The following is an 18,781-nucleotide window of genomic DNA, read 5'->3' as shown; positions in this document are numbered from 1 at the left end:
CAGTTAAACTTAATAGGACAATTACTTCGATAAATACCAGTCTTCATTCAAGTCCGTAAAAGGTTCTGATAGAAGCTATAGAAGCTCATTTCTTCGGTGAATTATTTCTTATTTATAATTGGCTAACAGCAAGATGGTTCATTTCATACATCATCTTTTGCATTTATAGTCTGTATACAACTATTTGATACAGGTGTTTGTTTAATATATTAGTGTAGCATATGTTACATTATTAATCTAGAATACATTTAAACTACTGATCTAAAATTTGGAAGATGATTCAGTATTTTGATAGGAATGTGGATGAAGCACCTTTATAGAAATTTCATTAAAATATCTCCATACAGCATACCATAAATTCTTAGTATATAAAAAAGGAGAAATAAACAAGAAATAAAGAGAAATAAAAGGGTTCTGTTAAGAAATCAAAGCAAATATTGTTACATATACAAACACTAACGTTCAAGTATTCCAATTATCGTTGTCCTATATATGAACAGGTTGTTATTTAGAGATGTATTAACTCCCGAACCTGTTTTGACAATAACTAAGTTTTATAATTTCATACTTTAACTAAGGGTTTATTTTTTATGTTTGACTGTAGTTGTGAAGTTAGAGCAGGTCCAGAATTCATCACAAGATCCTACAGATTCTACCATAACAATACATTTAAAGCTTATCAGTTTTACTATGGAAGCAATCGGTGTACCACCCCAATCTATACCTTAGTTATCCGTGGTAAAGTCCGCCTTCGCCAAGCATCCTGGATTATCCGAGGAGGGACCGAAGCGGATTATCAATTGCATAACATTCAGATCATCTGCCATAATGAGGCAGTAGCTGATAAACTAAATCAGTTGGTGAACCGTACCTGTCCTGGATTTGTAACAGAAGCTAAACCTTGGGAGCAGAACGTGAGCTATGATTTATGGAGAGAAGAGAATGGCTATGAGTGCACAAAGGCACTGAATTTTGCTATGCATGAACTTCAACTGATTCGAGTAGAGAAACAATACTTGCACCATAATTTAGATCACTTAGTAGAAGAACTGTTTCTTGGAGATATCCACACAGATCCTGCTCAAAGGATGTATTATCGCCCATCCAGTTATCAATCTCCACTCCAAAATGCCAAGGTATGTGAACATTTCAGTTGTATTTCTAAGACATGTAAATGAAGTATGTTTTTAAATTACTTAGCCCAAAACTTAAATCCAGATGCCATGCAGGTTTTATCTGTTTTCACTTGTATTCCTTATCAGGGTTGCTTGTCTTGTCTGTCAGTTATGCCTTCTAAACTTTATTATCCTCACTGTTACATCTTCTTATCTGACATTCAAACTGCTATTTTCTGTTTGCTGGCTTATCACTTGTGTTCCACTTTTTCGTGTCTTTCTAATTTGCACCTTGGATGCAGACTTGTAGGATCAAATCTGTTTTATGTTTTTAATGTTTTAATTGGAAAGAATGTTGCAATGTATCATTTTTTTCAATATATTTACAGCAGTGGCATCTAGAGGGGGAAGTGGGGTTCAGAATATTAAAAGCAGTATCATGACATAGACCCTGAGTCTTTAATAGATGTAGTGCAGTGCAACATACATGTACAAAAGAGATGGAGCTTGCTGACAGAATGCAATAATATTGCTTTTGTCATTTTGATGAAAACAGCAAGATCCTGCAGGCATTGCTGCTTGGCAGAATATTTTCCTTGGTGGCAAGGAAGCATTGATCCATACTCTCAAAAGTTTCTGCTCTTTAAAATCTGTCTGATAGTTACAAGAGTATACATTGCAAAATTTCTTGAATAACTGAAAAATATACTGTGTGGCCAACCACCCACCTGAAAGGCAATTACATATTTCATATTTTATTAAAAGTGAGGTACTTTATATGTATAGGAAAGATAAAAGTAGAATAAGGTTATGACAAACTAGTTGTTGTATAGATTTTCATAATGATTGCAAAAAAGAAACAGTAAATAATGTATAGTAGTTCATTGCTTTTCAATATTTTCAAAGGGCATTTCATAAGATTTTTTCAAAGCCTAACTTTTCTTCATCTTTTATGTATTTTATATATTTAATTTGCTTTATAATATTTTCTCCTTGCTCTTTATCCAAAATGTATTCAGAATGGCTTACATGTGATCAGTAACTGTCTCCTCTCTGACCCCCTCCCCCCTAAGGAAGAAGCATATCGGGGGAAGCAACTCAGGCACAATTTGTTAAAATGTATTAGTCTACCAGCCAGCACAGCTGATAGTATCTTTTCCCTCAAAATTGTAGAAAATATGGAAATTATTAAACGGAAATTCTAGTGCTTTCCTTTTGAAAGGAATTAATGTTATAAAGCAGCAGAATATGGGCAATCCTCCTCAATGGACAGCATTTGTTTATATCGGGTGGGGAATGATGGCCCCTTTATGATTTGTGGACTTCAATTCCTGCTGGCTCAGAAATTCTGGGAGTTGAAGTTGAAGTCCACAAGTCATAAAAGGGCCATTGGTTCCCACCTCTGATTTATATAATCTCCAAGCATGTTTGGTTCTCGATCATTTCATTGGAGGGAAATGGCATCCATTTAGAACAGGGGTGAGGAACTATGGCCCTTTTATGACCTATGGACTTCAACTTCCCTGACTGGCTCAGGAATTCTCGGAATTGAAGTCCACAGGTATAAAGGGTCCATGGTTCCCCACCTTTGATTTAGAAGATCATAAGTCACAATGAAACAAACCCAATTATAGCAGCTAGAATTAAAGGGGCAACTGTTTATAACAGAATGGAATAACACAGATTTAGGATAAGCATATCCTTGTGTGAATCAAAGAATAAAATTCTTGTCTTACAAGTCTTGACTGAAATGTAGCATCCAAGATTGAGAAGAATAAAAAATTAATGAAAGCAATTCCTGAAATTATTTAATAGCATTTTCTCTATTTCACCTATCAACTTTTTTCTTTTTGTCTTTTGTTAATACTGTAATAATTATTACAATGCCCACCACATTACAATGCAACATCAACAATAGGTTTTGATATTTGCATGAAGTGTGATTATAATTAAAGCCCCAGAAAGGTTCATGCTAATGGGGAAGATTTTTACTGAAAGAAAGAAAAAAACATGTCTGAGAAAACAGAAATGGGGGGGGGGGAGAAAACGATGGCAATCAACAACAGAGACAAAAGCTTAAAATAGAGTTCCTCAAGTTGTGATGCATGTGTCCTTCAAAATAACATGAGGATCATTCCAGCATACTGACAGTTTGGCTTATTGATCAGGAGGATCAGAAGGACCATGCAGGAGGAATATACTTTCATACTACAGGTAGGGTAAAGAGGCCTAACAGTTGCCTATTTTGATATCTATTTGAGGAAGAAGAGAACTTGGGAGGAGCTGACAAGAATACAGAGAGTGGTACTGATGGTCATGAAATTAAGATTGCATAGAGTAGTGTTTCTCGACTTTAGAAATACTAAAATGTCTGGACTTCCCAGCTGGATGGGGGATTCTGGGAGTTAAAATTCAGATATATTAAAGTTGCTAACTTTATAACACTGGTATATTTACTTTTGCATTATGGGATAATTTAGTGATATTTCATGTGACTCCAATGCAGTGGAACACACCAATGTAAGATTTACTTTTCTTTTGAGTAAGGTGTTACCACAAGCTTCTCTAATATTTATTATGGTTATGTCTAATAATCATTATGACACCTTTCCTAGTAATATTTTTTCTTATCTTGGAGTTTTACAGCAGGAAAAACTATTTTATATACATATATGCATACATACATACATACATTTTGGAAAGCCTGATATCCAAAGAAGTCCACTAAGAGTATTAAGGAAGTAACTCGGTATTAAACTATATGCGATCCTGGAATCAGATGACTGTTTCTTACAGAATGTGCTTCATAAAGAAGATGACAACTGAAGAGTTAACAATATGTTTAAAGAGGCATTTAAACATTTTAGCTGTAGTAAAAACTGAAGCCACAGCCCCTCAATAAGCTATTCACAAAAACATAGAATAATGAGAATATAATAGAATAATGAGAATATATTGTTAAAGTTTCACATTTAGAGCTGTACATCTTTTCTGATGACATCTCAAAGGAATGTACATTGCAATTGTAACCACATTTGAAATCAGAGTTGTCATCAGTTAATTCCAACAGAATCTTTCAGGATTACTTCAAGTTTATTCTTTAAACATTTTCGTATCATGAAAATATGATCATAATTAATTTGGCCTACCCTTTAAAATAAAGTGCGATTGAATGAACCTATAAAGTATTTATAACCAAAGCAACATTTTTTTTCTTGGTTGAACTCAGTGGTGGGATTCAAATATGGAAACAACCGGTTCTCTGTGTGGATGCCGCTTCCGGAAGTCCATTCTGCGTCTGGGCAACAACAAATTAGCTACCGGTTCTGCCGAAGTGGTGCAATCTGGCTGAATCCCACCACTGGTTGAACTGTATTAATCCTTCTGAATGTTTTGTAGTATAAATTTGGACAGTGCATACTTAAGTGAAGCATATGGTATATTTTAGACTATATAATTTTATTGTATGCAGTGTTACAAATTGTTTTATTTTCATGAATATGCAATAAAAGAACAGAGGGACTGGCTGTCTGGCTCAGATCCAGAGCCCTTTGATGTAATGTTCCATTTCAAACAAAAGTGCAGATATGACTCTAAAGTCTTTGGGTCAGACTGTGCAATTAAGTGAGGGGGGGGGGCGTATTGGGCGGCTTTCCCCAACAAAGCATCTTCCAGACATTTAACTACAAGAATGCTTAGCCAGCGTAGCTAATGGGAAAATTGGGAATGCTGTGATAAGACTTAAACAAAAGTAGAACTTCTATTTGAAGTAAAATTGCAGTTTGAAGAAAGAATTCATGTGGCTGCAAAGAGCATCTATTACTTTTCCCATGTCCTACTTTTTAAAATATTAAACTTGCCTCCAGGATGTTTTTTACCCCAACAGTTATGAACATATTATGTATATTCTTATACATAACAGTATAAGTTATGTATATTCTTCTTCTTGGAGGTAATTATTTTGAAAGCATATATGATACTGTTTCATGGAAATGTGTCATATTCCAGTACCTCTTCTTGTAAAAGAAATAAAATAAAATAACCTTTGCCGAAATATTTATCAAGTGAACAACTGTAATTTGATTACTTATGAGGTAAGCATAAAACAAGACTAACATTAAATATAAAATGGCTTGCATAATTATTATCCTTCTGTCTTGAATTTCTTTTTCTCATTACCCACAGCAACACTGATGAAAATCAACTCTAAATACTAGACTATATTTAAAAGTTCTAATCTTAGTTGCTTCTGGAATTGGAAAACAAAGACATTAAATCGACTACTTACATCAGATTTTTGGCCATCAAACACAAAAACAAGAAAACTCTCTGAAGAGAATCAATTGTAGAGAATCTGTCTAGTAAAGCTTGCTTGATAATGTTTTTAAATTTTAAACATAAATATTAGCTTACTTATAATAAAGAAGAGAATTTAGAAAAACTTTAAAATTGAGGGATTCCATAGCCCAGTTGCCATAAAGCAGCTGGAAATCGCTCTTGAAATAGGATCAGAAATACCGTGGTACAGGGTCTTCACCTCCAACTCAGATGGTCTGTCCAACAAGACGCTATGTTCAATATTTTCAGGATATTGATAGATTGAGGAGAACCAACAGGATTGCTATCTCTATCTTTTTCCTGACACAGATCATTCCACAGGGTGACCAAAATGATTTCTTTTTGATAGCTAAATCTGAAACCAGTTTGAAAGGAATCTAGAAATCATTTTTACCCAAGAAAATATGTAACTGATCAGTTACCACCTACACAAACGTCCAGCCTAGCAAGAGGGTATTGACCATTAGAGTATGCAACTGTTTTCATCCACTGAGTCCAGGTTTTGTTTCTTCAGGAACAGCTTGATCACTGTCTCTTTTAAAGAGGTGGACACCACACTGTCTGAACAAGGCATTTACAACTTTCTGCATCCATCAATCTTGAGCTAATTTAAATGAACTTTTTGTATTATTCATTTTGTATTATTTTCTGTTGGTTAGTAAATGCAAGGGCCTTGTTAATAAGGGACTTTCTCTAGGGATGCTGATGTTTCTTTCCAAGATTGGTAAACGCTTCACTGTTGATACTTTAGATTTATTTAATTTGGGTTGCTCCTGACCTTTTTGGTTCTCTGTTTCCTATATTGGGGACTCCCCACAACCAGCAGTCCAACATAATGGCCAAGTCATTTGTTTTACTTTTAAAAATGGAGAACAAAGTTTGAGGGTCTACATGTATTCCCACTGAAAGGTATACTGATCTCTTGATCTCCCATATCCTCTAAGACAGTGGTTCTCAACCTGTGGGTCGGGACCCCATTTGGGGTCGAACGACCATTTCATGGGGGTCGCCAAACCACGCTGTCCGCCATTTTTTTCCCTTTTCCCTAGCTGTCCTACTCCCTCTTATTGGTGGCCACACCCACTTTGGGGTCACCACAACATGGGGAACTGTATTATGGGGTCACGGCATTAGAAAGGTTGAGAACCACTGCTCTAAGACATTGATATCCCGATTGATAGATGATAGATAGATAGATAGATAGATAGATAGATAGATAGATAGATAGATAGATAGATAGATAGATATAAAAGGAAGAAAAAGAAAGAAAGAAAGAAAGAAAGAAAGAATAATAAAACTGGCAGCCTGAATCTTCCTTTCTGCCATTTAATTAGGACTGAGTAATTGGTTTTCTTCACCAGGAGGTAACACAAGTGGTAGAGAAAGGACTTCAGGGCATTCAATCACTACTTTAAGCCTGTCCTAATTTACACTTTATGAAGTCAGCAATCCTGAGTGGCTGTGCTTGTAAAACATGATAAAAATAGTCTGTGGGAGCAGCACTTATATCAACATTGTCTCAAGCATGGGAAGGGAGCACATTAATGTATTGTAAAGAAGAGCCCTAAAGTGTAGGGTGTACTCTATGAAAGTAACTTAGGCCTTTGTCATGTTTGTCTTTGCACAATTTGCTCAGCAATTTGTAACGGACAAGGAATTAGTAACCAGTTCAGCTACTTCAGTATAGGACTAATATAGCACTTTTACAAAGTGCCATATCCATCCTACTGCTTTCTGGACCAGTTGGGTTTCTGGACCCTGTTCAAATGAGTAAACTGCAGTAATCCAATATTAAACATTGGCTATGGATTATCAGCTCAAGTTAATAAAAATGCCATTTATATAACACAATTGCTGAGTATCAGTGTCAAATTTAGATGGAACACCAGGCAGAAAACTTGATTCTTAGGGGAAAGAGTCAGGGGCATCTTCCCAATTTCAAAATTTGCCTCCCAGAATCAGCAACAGGAGATCTTGCTTCATCTGAATTCAGCTTCAGCTTTTTCTCCAACATTCAGGTCCCTTATAGCCTAAAGATATTATAGAACATAGGAGATAAGATTTGGTGGAGCCCACAGACTGAGTCCCAAAGGGCCAAGCAAGAGTGTTTTAGAGAGAGAGAGATGCAAAATACATTGTTCAGGACAAAGCAACTGAAGTAAATCAAATGTTGCCTTTCAGTTTTCTCATTTGAAACATTTATTATTTTATATTAGGTATAGAAATTTGTATTAACAAACATACCTGGTATTATTTAATAGTAAACTAAGTAGATAAGATAGATCATTTGCCATAGAACTCTAGAGATGTTATTTTTTCAGGTAGTGATTGGGTAAACAAGAGATTACACTGAACAAGGTGATTACAAAGCAAATTGGCAAATAAGCAAATAAATAAAGATGATGACAAGAAAATCTCCTGATAAACTATTGTAACCGCATTGATCAAAATATTGTAATTCACCAATATATTGTTTCAGGTGACAGTATATTTTTAATCTCACAAATTAGTTGTGCTTAAAGCTGTGCTGTAGTCTGTAATAGTATGTTAGCATTTCAAACTATCAAAATATACTGAAGAGCTAAAGGAATGTTTTTTAAAAAATACCCTGCTCAAAATTAAGTGAATCTACCCCCAAAATAATTCTATAATGGAGTATTGGCTACACCCAAATGTCTCATAAAACTAAAGGTTATCATTTGTATTATATAAAATACAAAATATAGAGTAATTCTGACCTGGCATGTCCTTTTTCTTCAATTTTTGTAACGCAACGTTTTATGAGCTTCAAGGTTCACAACTAAGTACTTATTTTAAAGCAAATCAAAGTTAGCTCAAATTAAAACCATTCTCTTATTTCTCTTACCTGTTTGTAACTCTTTAGCTTTTTAACTAAAATACAAATCAATTCCTAGTCAACAAACTGGAACTGGCATAGCTTGATATAGGTTATTGGATAAAACTGATATACATCAGAGCATCTGGACATTTTTATTGAAGCATGCTGAGATATAGAGAAAAGGACAGGAAAAATAATTCCTGAAACATTTTTAGTCTCACTGAATCTGAGCAAGGCATTTATTATTATTAACCAGGATAATGTTGTCTAAAATAGAAAAGCTACATAAACATACTCAGAAAAAGTTATGAAAAAAGCAAATTACATGTATATTTTTTATTTAAAGTGCTGGCCTCATAACAGATATTTTAAAAAAAATGGTTAAACTCTGCAATTCTTGAACTGCATTTTAATTTTACTATTTCATCATTAAAGGAGAAAATATAAGCATAGAGTGAAAGGGGATAGGAATAAAAAAGAGTTTACTTTTGTTCCAACTACTTAAAACTAAATTGCATTTCTTAAGCCTTTATCTTTTTGAAAATGATTCATAGACTATATTATAATTTCAGATTGTGTGCATCAGAGCTACAGAATACAGTAATTCTCCCTTTTTCCCTGTCAAAATATTAATTCCTTATTTTGTTTCTGATGCATATTTTCATTTAGTAGTTTATTCATCTTTTTGAAATTAGTAGGCTGATAAGAATGTATGCTATGAAGAAGTGGCTTTTGAGTAAGATTTGGGATTTAACATAGTATTTCATTTTATAATCTATATTAAATACAGGAAACTAATACTTTGCATTTGGGATAATTAAATATAGAAAAAGGAAGATCATTCTCCACATGTAAAATGCTATATTTTTCATCTATGAAATAGGAAAATGCAGATGAATAAAACAGGATTAATGACTTATAATTAAGAGTAAGAACTATATAAAGTATTAATCAAGTGAAAATTTTTGATTTTTGTACTAGAATATAAATTTTGCTTACTAAGACTTCTTAGATTTCAGATTCTCATGCTTTTCCAGATTCCATATATTTAATATAGCAATACATTCAGTTTCAAATGCAGAATCTAAGTGGTTTCACGTAAATCAAATTGATTGCCTAAAATAGGTTTGGGGTTTTTTTGTTTTTGTTTTTAGAATGGATTCTTGACCTTTATCCTCAAATTTCAGTAAAGGGAACAAAATTACAGAATAGCATTTTTAATAGCTATTGGAGAATAAACAATGTTAATTTACATTTTAAAAAATCCATTAAATTAAAGTTATCAATCATAGCCTGTTTTTTTTTTTTTTTTTTTTTTTTGGAAGGTTGACTTAGAAAAGGCACAGAAAAGTAATAAGATTGGGAGAGAATTTAGCAGTTCTTTAAACAAACAGAGTGTTTTCTTGAATTGGGGTACAATATTTTGGCAAGAAAAAAAAAACCCTTCGTTTTTGCTCAGGCTCATTTCCTGAACCTAACCCTATGCAATTTTACATGTATCAAGGAATTAGGATTACTTAACTTTGTTCTATAGAGATGGACCACCATAAGAAAGAAAATACATCTCTTGTATAGTTGTAAGAAAGATCAGAATGTTTATTTTCACCACTGTTAAATAACATACTACGGCTTGTGAATGCTCAAAGGGATTTTTTTTATTAAAAAAAGTCTAAAAATTTATTTCCAGCATGAAATAGTTTTCAAGCACCCTGATCTCTTAAGCAAGCAAAGCTAGTTTTATCTCATTTTTTATTCTAGCTACATTTAAGCACATGACCCATATGATAGGCAAAGGTTATGAGCATTACAAAATGAATTGTATTTCATACAATTACCAATTTTCTTTTTCCAGAACCACGACCATTCGTGCATAGCTTGTAGGATCATTTATCGATCAGATGAACACCATCCTCCAATTTTGCCTCCAAAGGCTGATTTGACTATTGGATTACATGGGGAATGGGTGAGCCAGCGCTGTGAAGTACGTCCTGAAGTGCTCTTTCTTACTAGACACTTTGTTTTCCATGACAACAATAACACCTGGGAAGGTCACTACTATCATTACTCTGATCCAATCTGCAAGCATCCAACCTTCACTATTTATGCAAAAGGCCGTTACAGCAGGGGTGTACATTCATCCAAAGTGATGGGAGGGACAGAATTTGTCTTTAAAGGTAAGATTCTGTTCTCTTCAGGTTCAGATTCTTTCATTCTGAGTGAGAGGGTGATGCAATAAGGTTTACTGGAAGAGATGGAATGTGAGGTGTGTGTTTCTTTCTTTTGGTTGTGGGCAATAATTTTAAACCTCATGAGGGGCTTCGTACACCAGTGGATTTTTGTTTTTGTTTTGTTTTCTGTCCAAAAATACCAGGAAGTTACACTGCTTCTGTTTGCCCATTTGTATTGTTGTAATTTAATTACAGTCTTGGGGGGTGTGCAAGGTAAGGCAGTTAATCAAGAAAAGTTAAGATATGCATGTTATTAAAGGGAAAAGATAGCAAGAGCTTGTTTATGTTTTAGGTAAGGAGAGAAGTAGGAAGGAAATATGGTTTCAGGCAGTTTTCCTAATCTCCTGCCTTTAGCTGTATTGTGTTTATACCTGCTAGAACTATGTTTCTGTGTTGGCTGGGGAATTCTGGGAATTGTAGTCCACATATTCTAAAGTCGCTAGCTAAAGCTGAGAAACACTGTAGAGTTTTCAAGCAGAATTGTAAGCCCAATATATTTGAAGGGCACCGAATTAGAGAAGGCTGGCATAAAAAAAAAGAGATCTTTGGAAGCAACTTTCACAATGTAAGTGTAGAGCTCAATACAACCCTTGTTTAGTTTGGTTGAGCAAAGTTTAGCCCCTTGATTTCAGATTGTGTGCAGGTAACTGCCTGTTAGCTCCTTAACCCACACATATCCTTTCCTAGCATTGTGCTGTCATTCTGCAGGGCAGCTACACAATCCTGAGAAAGTCAAATTTGACTTCAGGCGTTTCCAACAGGTGCTGTCTAAAAGCTTAAGCACATACTTGAAAGTCCTCTTCCCTTTGAATCAAAAGTGCTCCCCCACCATATTGGTTGAGATGTTGGCTTTGAGCCAAGCAAACACATAACCTAAGTCTACAGAGCTGATTAACAGCCTTTTTTTTTTTTAAATCAGGTGACATGACAAAATTTAAAATTACCTTTTGCAAGGTAAATTACCTTATAGAACAGCTTCCCTGGCTAAATGGTCAGTTAACTGGTCACAAGGGTTGACTGAGATTATTGCCATAAATGTTAAAGTAAAACTAAACTTTTAAAATGAAATTACATATATATTGGTAATGGCAGGGAAAAACTTTTGCTGGAGTTTGAGTTTTTATATATGACATTGACACCAGAATTGAAATGTCTGCTTGAGAATTCTTTTGAGGGAGACTATTTAGTTCAGTTGCAAGTTAAAACTAAACTAATTTAAATTACATCTAGTCGTTCTTCTCAGGATCAAAATAACTTGGTTCATATAAAGCAAGTTTGTTTTTCCACAAACTGGTGTTTATAGATTATCTTTCCTCAGGAAATTATGCTAGATGAAGGCTCAAAAGAGGGTAATATGTTAATGGCCGCCATTATCTGAAGCTTAATTCCCATTTGGCGGCTACAGAACACTTTTTAAAGGATATTTAATTGAAGTTTTGCATCATTCTCTCTCCACAATATTTCCATAGTTTATAAGCTTGGCTGGCCAAGAGCATTAAGAAACAAAAAACATTTATCTTCAATTTTCCTACCAAGAAATCAATTTTTCAAATGGAGCATTATTTTTAATGGGATGTTATGTGCAAATCCAGAGGTGTGGCAGTTTGTGGAATGCATTTAGAAACGTTTGCAATGTTTAAAAATTAGTAGATCAATTGATCTTAACTGATTCAAAAACAAGTCAAAAATTGTAAATATAATGACCTCTAATGAGTAGACATATTCTACACTTAGTATGTATATTTTATGGTCTAATTCTAAAATTGTGAAAGGTATGAATGTTAAATTACATTTCTATTTTAGAAAAAAAATAGGATTACACCATATGAAAACATTAATGTCTACATACTGATTGTTTATAGGTAATGGGGGAAGGAAAATAAATTTACCCCACTTTGCTCTTCTTGCCAGCAAATGAGATAAAATGATAGGATTTCTGCGTTTCTAAGACTTTCATATGCACAATTGTTAAAACCAAACTGCAAATTACATTTATCACATTTTTTAAATAAAAGCTTTTTTCCTGCTGGTACTTTGTTGTAATAAAAGAAGCCATAAGGCTTTGTTCCTGATCCAATTTTACAAGAAATAACCTGCATTCTCCTCTAAGTAAGTGTTTGCAATAAATATGCATTAAGTGTAATAAAATTTTCACCATATGAAATCCACACAGAACATACAAATCCCTTATTTTTCAAAATAATAAATTTTACCTGTACTTTTAAGACTTTATTACTATAGTTCAAGCATCAGATCAAAACTAATAGCTCTAGCAATTTCAGGGTTTAATCTCATGAGTAAGTTATCCAGAAGTTATTTGTACCTAGGTTAAAGAAAATGAAAAAAATTGGGCAATATTGCTCATGGCTTCAGTCCAAGGTCTCTTTAAGATGAGTTACATTAACACCAAAAACCAGCATGTTACTAGTCTCATCCTTGTTAAAATTGTCAGATGTGGGTAGTTAGACGACATTCTGAGGTACAGGCCCTCTGTTGGGAATTATTGGGAATTGAATTCAAGGGCCTTGCAAATGGATGACTACAGTACAATGAAACATCTATTTCTGTCTCCTCTGAAACCTTAAGACAGGGGTGTCAAACTGCAGGCCCACGGGCCGAATGCATCATGCTGAAACCACGCCCACCCCATTGCCGACAATGGAAAAAGTCACAATACGTTGTGACACGTCACGTGACATTGCAAGTTTGACATCCCTGCCTTAAGGGAAGGTGGACTTTATATACTATTCTGATGGCCTGTAAAAGATATATTTTGTCCATAAAATGTTCTTATAACATTTTATCCTAAAAGCTTACCTATTTTATATTTCACTCAGCTCCCTCCATTGAAATCAAATGCAACTACCCATGTAAAGGAAAGTTTCAGGTGCCCACTCTACTCAGAGTGGACTTTCACAAAATCTTGGCAGTAATAAGCAACACAATTATGTATTTGTAAACACTATGCATGCTAAAATTCTAAAAAAATGCATTGTTGAAATACTACTTATGAACAAAACCCATTCAAAACTGCCAGCTCATTGCTTTTCTGGTTGCACAATATCCACATATATTGGATGCAAGATGATGACCTCTGGAAACATTTGGATTCAGCAGCGCACAGCTACAACAAAGTTATTGAGGGATATCATTTATTATTCACAGATCAGTTGTTGTTGTTAATTGTAAAGTCGTGTCCGACCCATCGCGACCCCATGGACAATGTTCCTCCAGGTCGTCCTGTCCTCTACCATCTTCTGGAGTCCATTTAAGTTCACACCTACTGCTTCAGTGACTCCATCCAGCCATCTCATTCTGTCGTCCCCTTCTTCTATTGCCCTCAATCTTTCCCAGCATTATGCCCTTCTCCAGTGAGTCCTTCCTTCTCATTAAGTGGCCAGAGTATTTGTGTTTCAACTTCAGGATCTGGCCTTCTAAAGAGCAGTCGGGGTTGATCTCTTCTAGGACTGACCGGCTTGAACGCCTTGCAGTCCAAGTATACAGCCTTGCCGGACTCCTTTTCCAATTTTGAACCAATCAGTGGTTCCATGTCCAGTTCTCACTGTTGCTTCTTGACCCGCATATAGGTTTCTCAAGAGACAAATGAGATGTTCTGGTACTCCCATCTCTTTAAGAACTTTAATACTGCAAACATAGTTATGCCACTTGTTTGCATCTTAGAAAACTAGAGTACTAATCCAGTACCGTCACAAACAGAAACTAATTCTTTTGAGTGTTTTTAATATTTTTCTGCACAGCACATTTTCTACATATACACTCAGTAGCTATAATGTGAAAATACTTTGAGAGACATAATGAAGATGGAGCTAAAATGAATGCTATCTTTAGCTGCATGAAATGCATTCTGTCCCCACTGCATCAGTTTTTCAAGAGTTATTCAGAGAAGGGCAATAAAGCACTTTTCTACTTGGTTGGAATTGCCCAGCTGTGGAAGCGCTACCATCACTCAGATCTGCTGTTTGTTCTTAGTCAAGTCTCTGCATTCATTACAGCAACCCTGACTACAATAATAAAAAAAGCAGAAACATACAATAATATCCAGACACAAAGATGGGCAGGTGATATTTTAGGTCCCCTCAAAGCATTATTTTAAGGCTATTTCTAAAGACCGAGCATATATTGAGAATATCCATATACTCTGCTTAATTTTAATACTTAAGACCACAAGTAACATATGTGGACTTTGCTTTTATGATATCTGAGATATTTTCACTCAGTGCATAACAATCCTACAAGATGTGATAGATGGTAACTTAGGCACCTTTAAATATTAGCCACATTGATAGAGAATACATCTGTTAACATATGTTAGTTATGAATTCTAATGGAATCTCTAAGTCTAAAAAGTGGTATCTGAAAATCAATTGTTTAAAAGGAAATAAAAAGAGGAATAGTTGTTTTTTGAAAGGATCTTGCTGAATACCATTGGAAATAGAATGCTGGAGCAGATGGGCAAGTGTTGGAATACCTTTGAAGCAAATTAATCTTAGGCCTGTTACAGTTACATCAATTTTAATGTATAAAAGCACAGGTCAAAGGAAAATCATAATTTAAATGTAAGGATTTTGATTATGTTCACAGAATAGCATCAAGTCATGACTGGACCATTGTTATTCTTCAAAACATAATGAGCAGTTTCTTCTCTTTGCAGTGAATCATATGAAAGTTACCCCCATGGATATAGCTACAGCCTCTCTACTGAATGTTTTCAATGGAAATGAGTGTGGAGCAGAAGGATCCTGGCAAGTTGGGGTGCAGCAAGATGTGACTCATACAAATGGATGTATTGCTTTGGGAATCCGTCTGCCTCACACAGAATATGAGATCTTCAAAATGGAGCAGGATACTAGGGGGAAATACTTGCTATATAATGGCCAAAGGCCTAGTGATGGATCCAGCCCAGACAGACCAGAAAAAAGAGCAACCTCCTATCAAATGCCCTTAATTCAGTGTACATCAGCAGCCCCAAGAATAGAAGGAACATTAAAAGAAAACATTCTAGGATGGTATAATAGTGGAGCATCAGCAAGGAATTCCTGTGCATTTGTGCTAGCCACAATAGTGGCTATTTATACTGTGCCACACTTGGACCTTCTCAGCTAGAACATTTTGAAATTTCTCAGATCAGAGCAATATAGGAATTGGGATTCATGAGAATGGCATTTTTAAGACAAAAAAGAATAATTATTTTCTTGATGCACTTGAATGCCCCAAACTTTTGTTATTTCCTCATGCTTTCCTGTATTTGAATCATGAACAGCACTCATTTCTTTGAGCTTCATCCAATCTGATCTACGGTCTGACATGACTGCACAATAGTAATTGCACTTTAAGACTGCAGTTTCTTTATTTCATGTTAAAAACTGTTACAACTAACCAGAACATATTCTGCAACTTTTCTTCCACCAGCTTTGCTGTTGCAGTCCATTGAATTAAAAAAAAAAATATTCACTGAATTTAATTATCAGGTATTATACTATATCTTTATCGTGCCAATAATAGAAAACTGCATCTTTAAGCTACAGTGTACATATGTATATACAAAAAAATTCAAACCATGGATGTATCTGAACATACTTTTATAGATTTTACATATTAAATGCTTACAATAAAAAAAACTGACATGAACTTCTCAAAAATTGAAAATGTATAAAGATTTTGTGAAATTCAGTGATGCAGAATAACACGACACTTTTTATATTGTTGCTCAATACATGATAATTTAATGATTTTCTGATTTCCAGTAACTTGTGATTAAAATTTTAAAGTAAAATGGGGGAGGAAAGATCACAAGACTTCTCATTTAACATCTAAGGTATTTTTAAAATGATTTTCATGAAGAAATGTTGCTATATTCATTGCACGAACCTTGAATCTCATTTTATTAATCTGGGAAATTCATGAAAATGGCTAAGTTCTAATAAATATCATTCTTTACAAGGGAGCTTTTAAAACTAAGAACATGTAGAAATTTCTTGAAAAATAGTTTATAAGCAACCAACTGCATACTTGTGTTGGTTGAGCAAAGTAGAGGCATTTTAGATGAAATGTAACTTCATCTTTATTAGTAATGGGAAAGAATACACAAATATGTATCATTGTTCTTTTTCTTTAGAGTCACAGCTCCTTCACCAAATATGACGTCCAGAAAACACAGTATTCTACAGATTATGTTGTTTTCTACAGGTGTGCATTTGTACGTACCTATGCACTCACAAATGCCTATATGGTTGCCATCTACTAGTATGCATGACAACTACTACTGTGCAGAAAAAAATAGTAATGGAACAGAGCATATGGATAAGCTAAACAACCATTATATCACATAAGAAATAGATAAGTCTCTTACATATCTTATAGAAAAGAGTACAGTATAGATTATGATTTAGCCATTTTATAACTTCCTTAACTTTAGAAGTCTAACTGGAATTAAAAATACAAGAAAAGGAAAACTTATCCTTAAATAAAACTTTTAATATGTCATGTTTAATTGAATTTTACAAATTAACATTGTAACTTATAGTTTATTCCCTTTTTAATAAAATGCATTATTGAAAATATTGCAAAGATTTGAATATGAAATTAAGAAAAAAGTTACCTATTTTTTTCCAGGAATTATGTCCAAAGCTGAATAGCAATTCTGTTGTTTTTTCTTAATGTTATTTTTGAATCTTTACAGCTAGCAATATGTGTAAATAAATTTAAAAGTACAGTAGTACATCATGATCTTTATTATTTTTCAAATGTTTCTAAATACAATTTAAAAATGTTATCACTTACCTACTTCACTTTGGAAGACAGATGTATAATTCTGCAATAATGACAGTTGTATTTAAACCCCATTATTTTTGAGTTTTTAAACTGATAAGGTAGCAAGTTAGTTTTATTTTAATTGTGAGAAATTGAAGTTAAGACTTAATGTGCTTGAACTTCCAGTCAGGACTCTATACCAAGGGTCCCCAACCCCCAGTCCGTAGACCGGTAGCAGGCTGCAGCATGGCAGCAACGAGGCCACACAAATAAGAAAGCCCCATCTGCAAGATGCAGGCAGCACACAAAACCAAGCCCCTCCGGTCCACGAAAAACCCCCTCTCCATATAATTGGTCCCTGGTGCCCAAACGTTTGGGGAACTCTGCTCTATACTGTATTCACATACATGTACTTCCCGCATACTATTTGAGGATTTATGTGCATGTTTATTGACACAATTTCTCTCTCAAAATTTCAGTTTACATATTAAGCTGATTGGCAAAACCGTTCCACTTTTATATTTAATAGGGAAGATCATGAGGATATCACATGTTCTTAAACTGAATCTTGCATAATGCATGCTATTGTTTAATGCTAATAAAAGGACTGAGATCTGAAATGTCCATCTCCTGGTACCTGGGTATGCTTTTGAAATTTACACTAGTGCTGGTTTAAATAATTTCCTTCCGATTGTTTAGGAAAGAAACAATATATACTAAAATCAAAGGCAAATTAAACAAAACAAAAACCCAGAAATGAGCATTCACAAGATGTATGAAAGCCACAGAGACATTCTTAAAAGCAAGCAAATTAGTATCATTTGAAATACTAGGTGCATATAAAGTAATTCTGGTAGAAATTAGTTTTATCTTATTCACTTAGTTGAAATTATTTATATTCAACTATCTTAACTTTTAAAATAGCAGGGCATGCTCACAAATAACTTGGCATGACATTGCAGCTAACATCCAAATTTTTCTTTTTGCTCTTATATTTTCTGATGGGAGATATAAAACCATTTAATATTTCCTAACCCACAATTTTTTTGTGTTTTGCAAAAGTTGCAGAGTAAATCTGACTTTTATAGTCATTAATCTACTACTATGCATACTGGTTATTCTGTAATGTGTAAAAAAAAGCAACATGGTGTAAGCATTTTTTAAGATGAACAGAAGATGATTTATGTAAAACAACTATTAGCACATGCCTGTACTAGAAACCAAAGCTACACAGAAAAATGTTCCAATGCTTCCAACAAATAAAATGTTGCCATCTAGTGGCAGCATTTTGCCTCAAAAGATGGATAGATATAGTAGTAATTATTATATTTATCTATCAATACTAGTCATTTATTTACAAGTCAGGCAGAAAGCCAAACACTGTGGAATAAAGTGTGGAATAAATAAATAAAAATGTGGAATAAAATGTGATAAAGGAGGAAAAAATCCTTTGGTCTAGCCAACTATTAGATAAAACTATCACCAACATC

The 18,781-nt window shown here is 34.3% G+C and overlaps 1 protein-coding gene across 1 annotated transcript in view; it reads left to right on the top strand.

Moving 5' to 3' along the window:
* Window positions 1-18,265, top strand: part of APCDD1 (APC down-regulated 1) — a 32,328-nt gene extending 14,063 nt beyond the window's left edge. The window contains exons 3-5 of the mRNA XM_039339220.1: window positions 605-1,136; window positions 10,145-10,466; window positions 15,193-18,265. Of these exons, the coding sequence (XP_039195154.1) occupies window positions 605-1,136; window positions 10,145-10,466; window positions 15,193-15,644 (1,306 nt within the window). The 3' untranslated portion in view covers window positions 15,645-18,265. The remainder of the gene's footprint in view (window positions 1-604; window positions 1,137-10,144; window positions 10,467-15,192) is intronic.
* Window positions 18,266-18,781: the final 516 nt, after the last annotated feature.

This window comes from Crotalus tigris, unplaced genomic scaffold (assembly GCF_016545835.1).
Source record: "Crotalus tigris isolate CLP2741 ecotype Arizona unplaced genomic scaffold, ASM1654583v1 scf7180000017731.4096049, whole genome shotgun sequence".
In the NCBI taxonomy this organism is placed as follows: Eukaryota; Metazoa; Chordata; class Lepidosauria; order Squamata; family Viperidae; genus Crotalus; species Crotalus tigris.
Note: the sequence above shows the minus strand (reverse complement) of the source record. Positions and strands in the feature narration are given on the sequence as shown.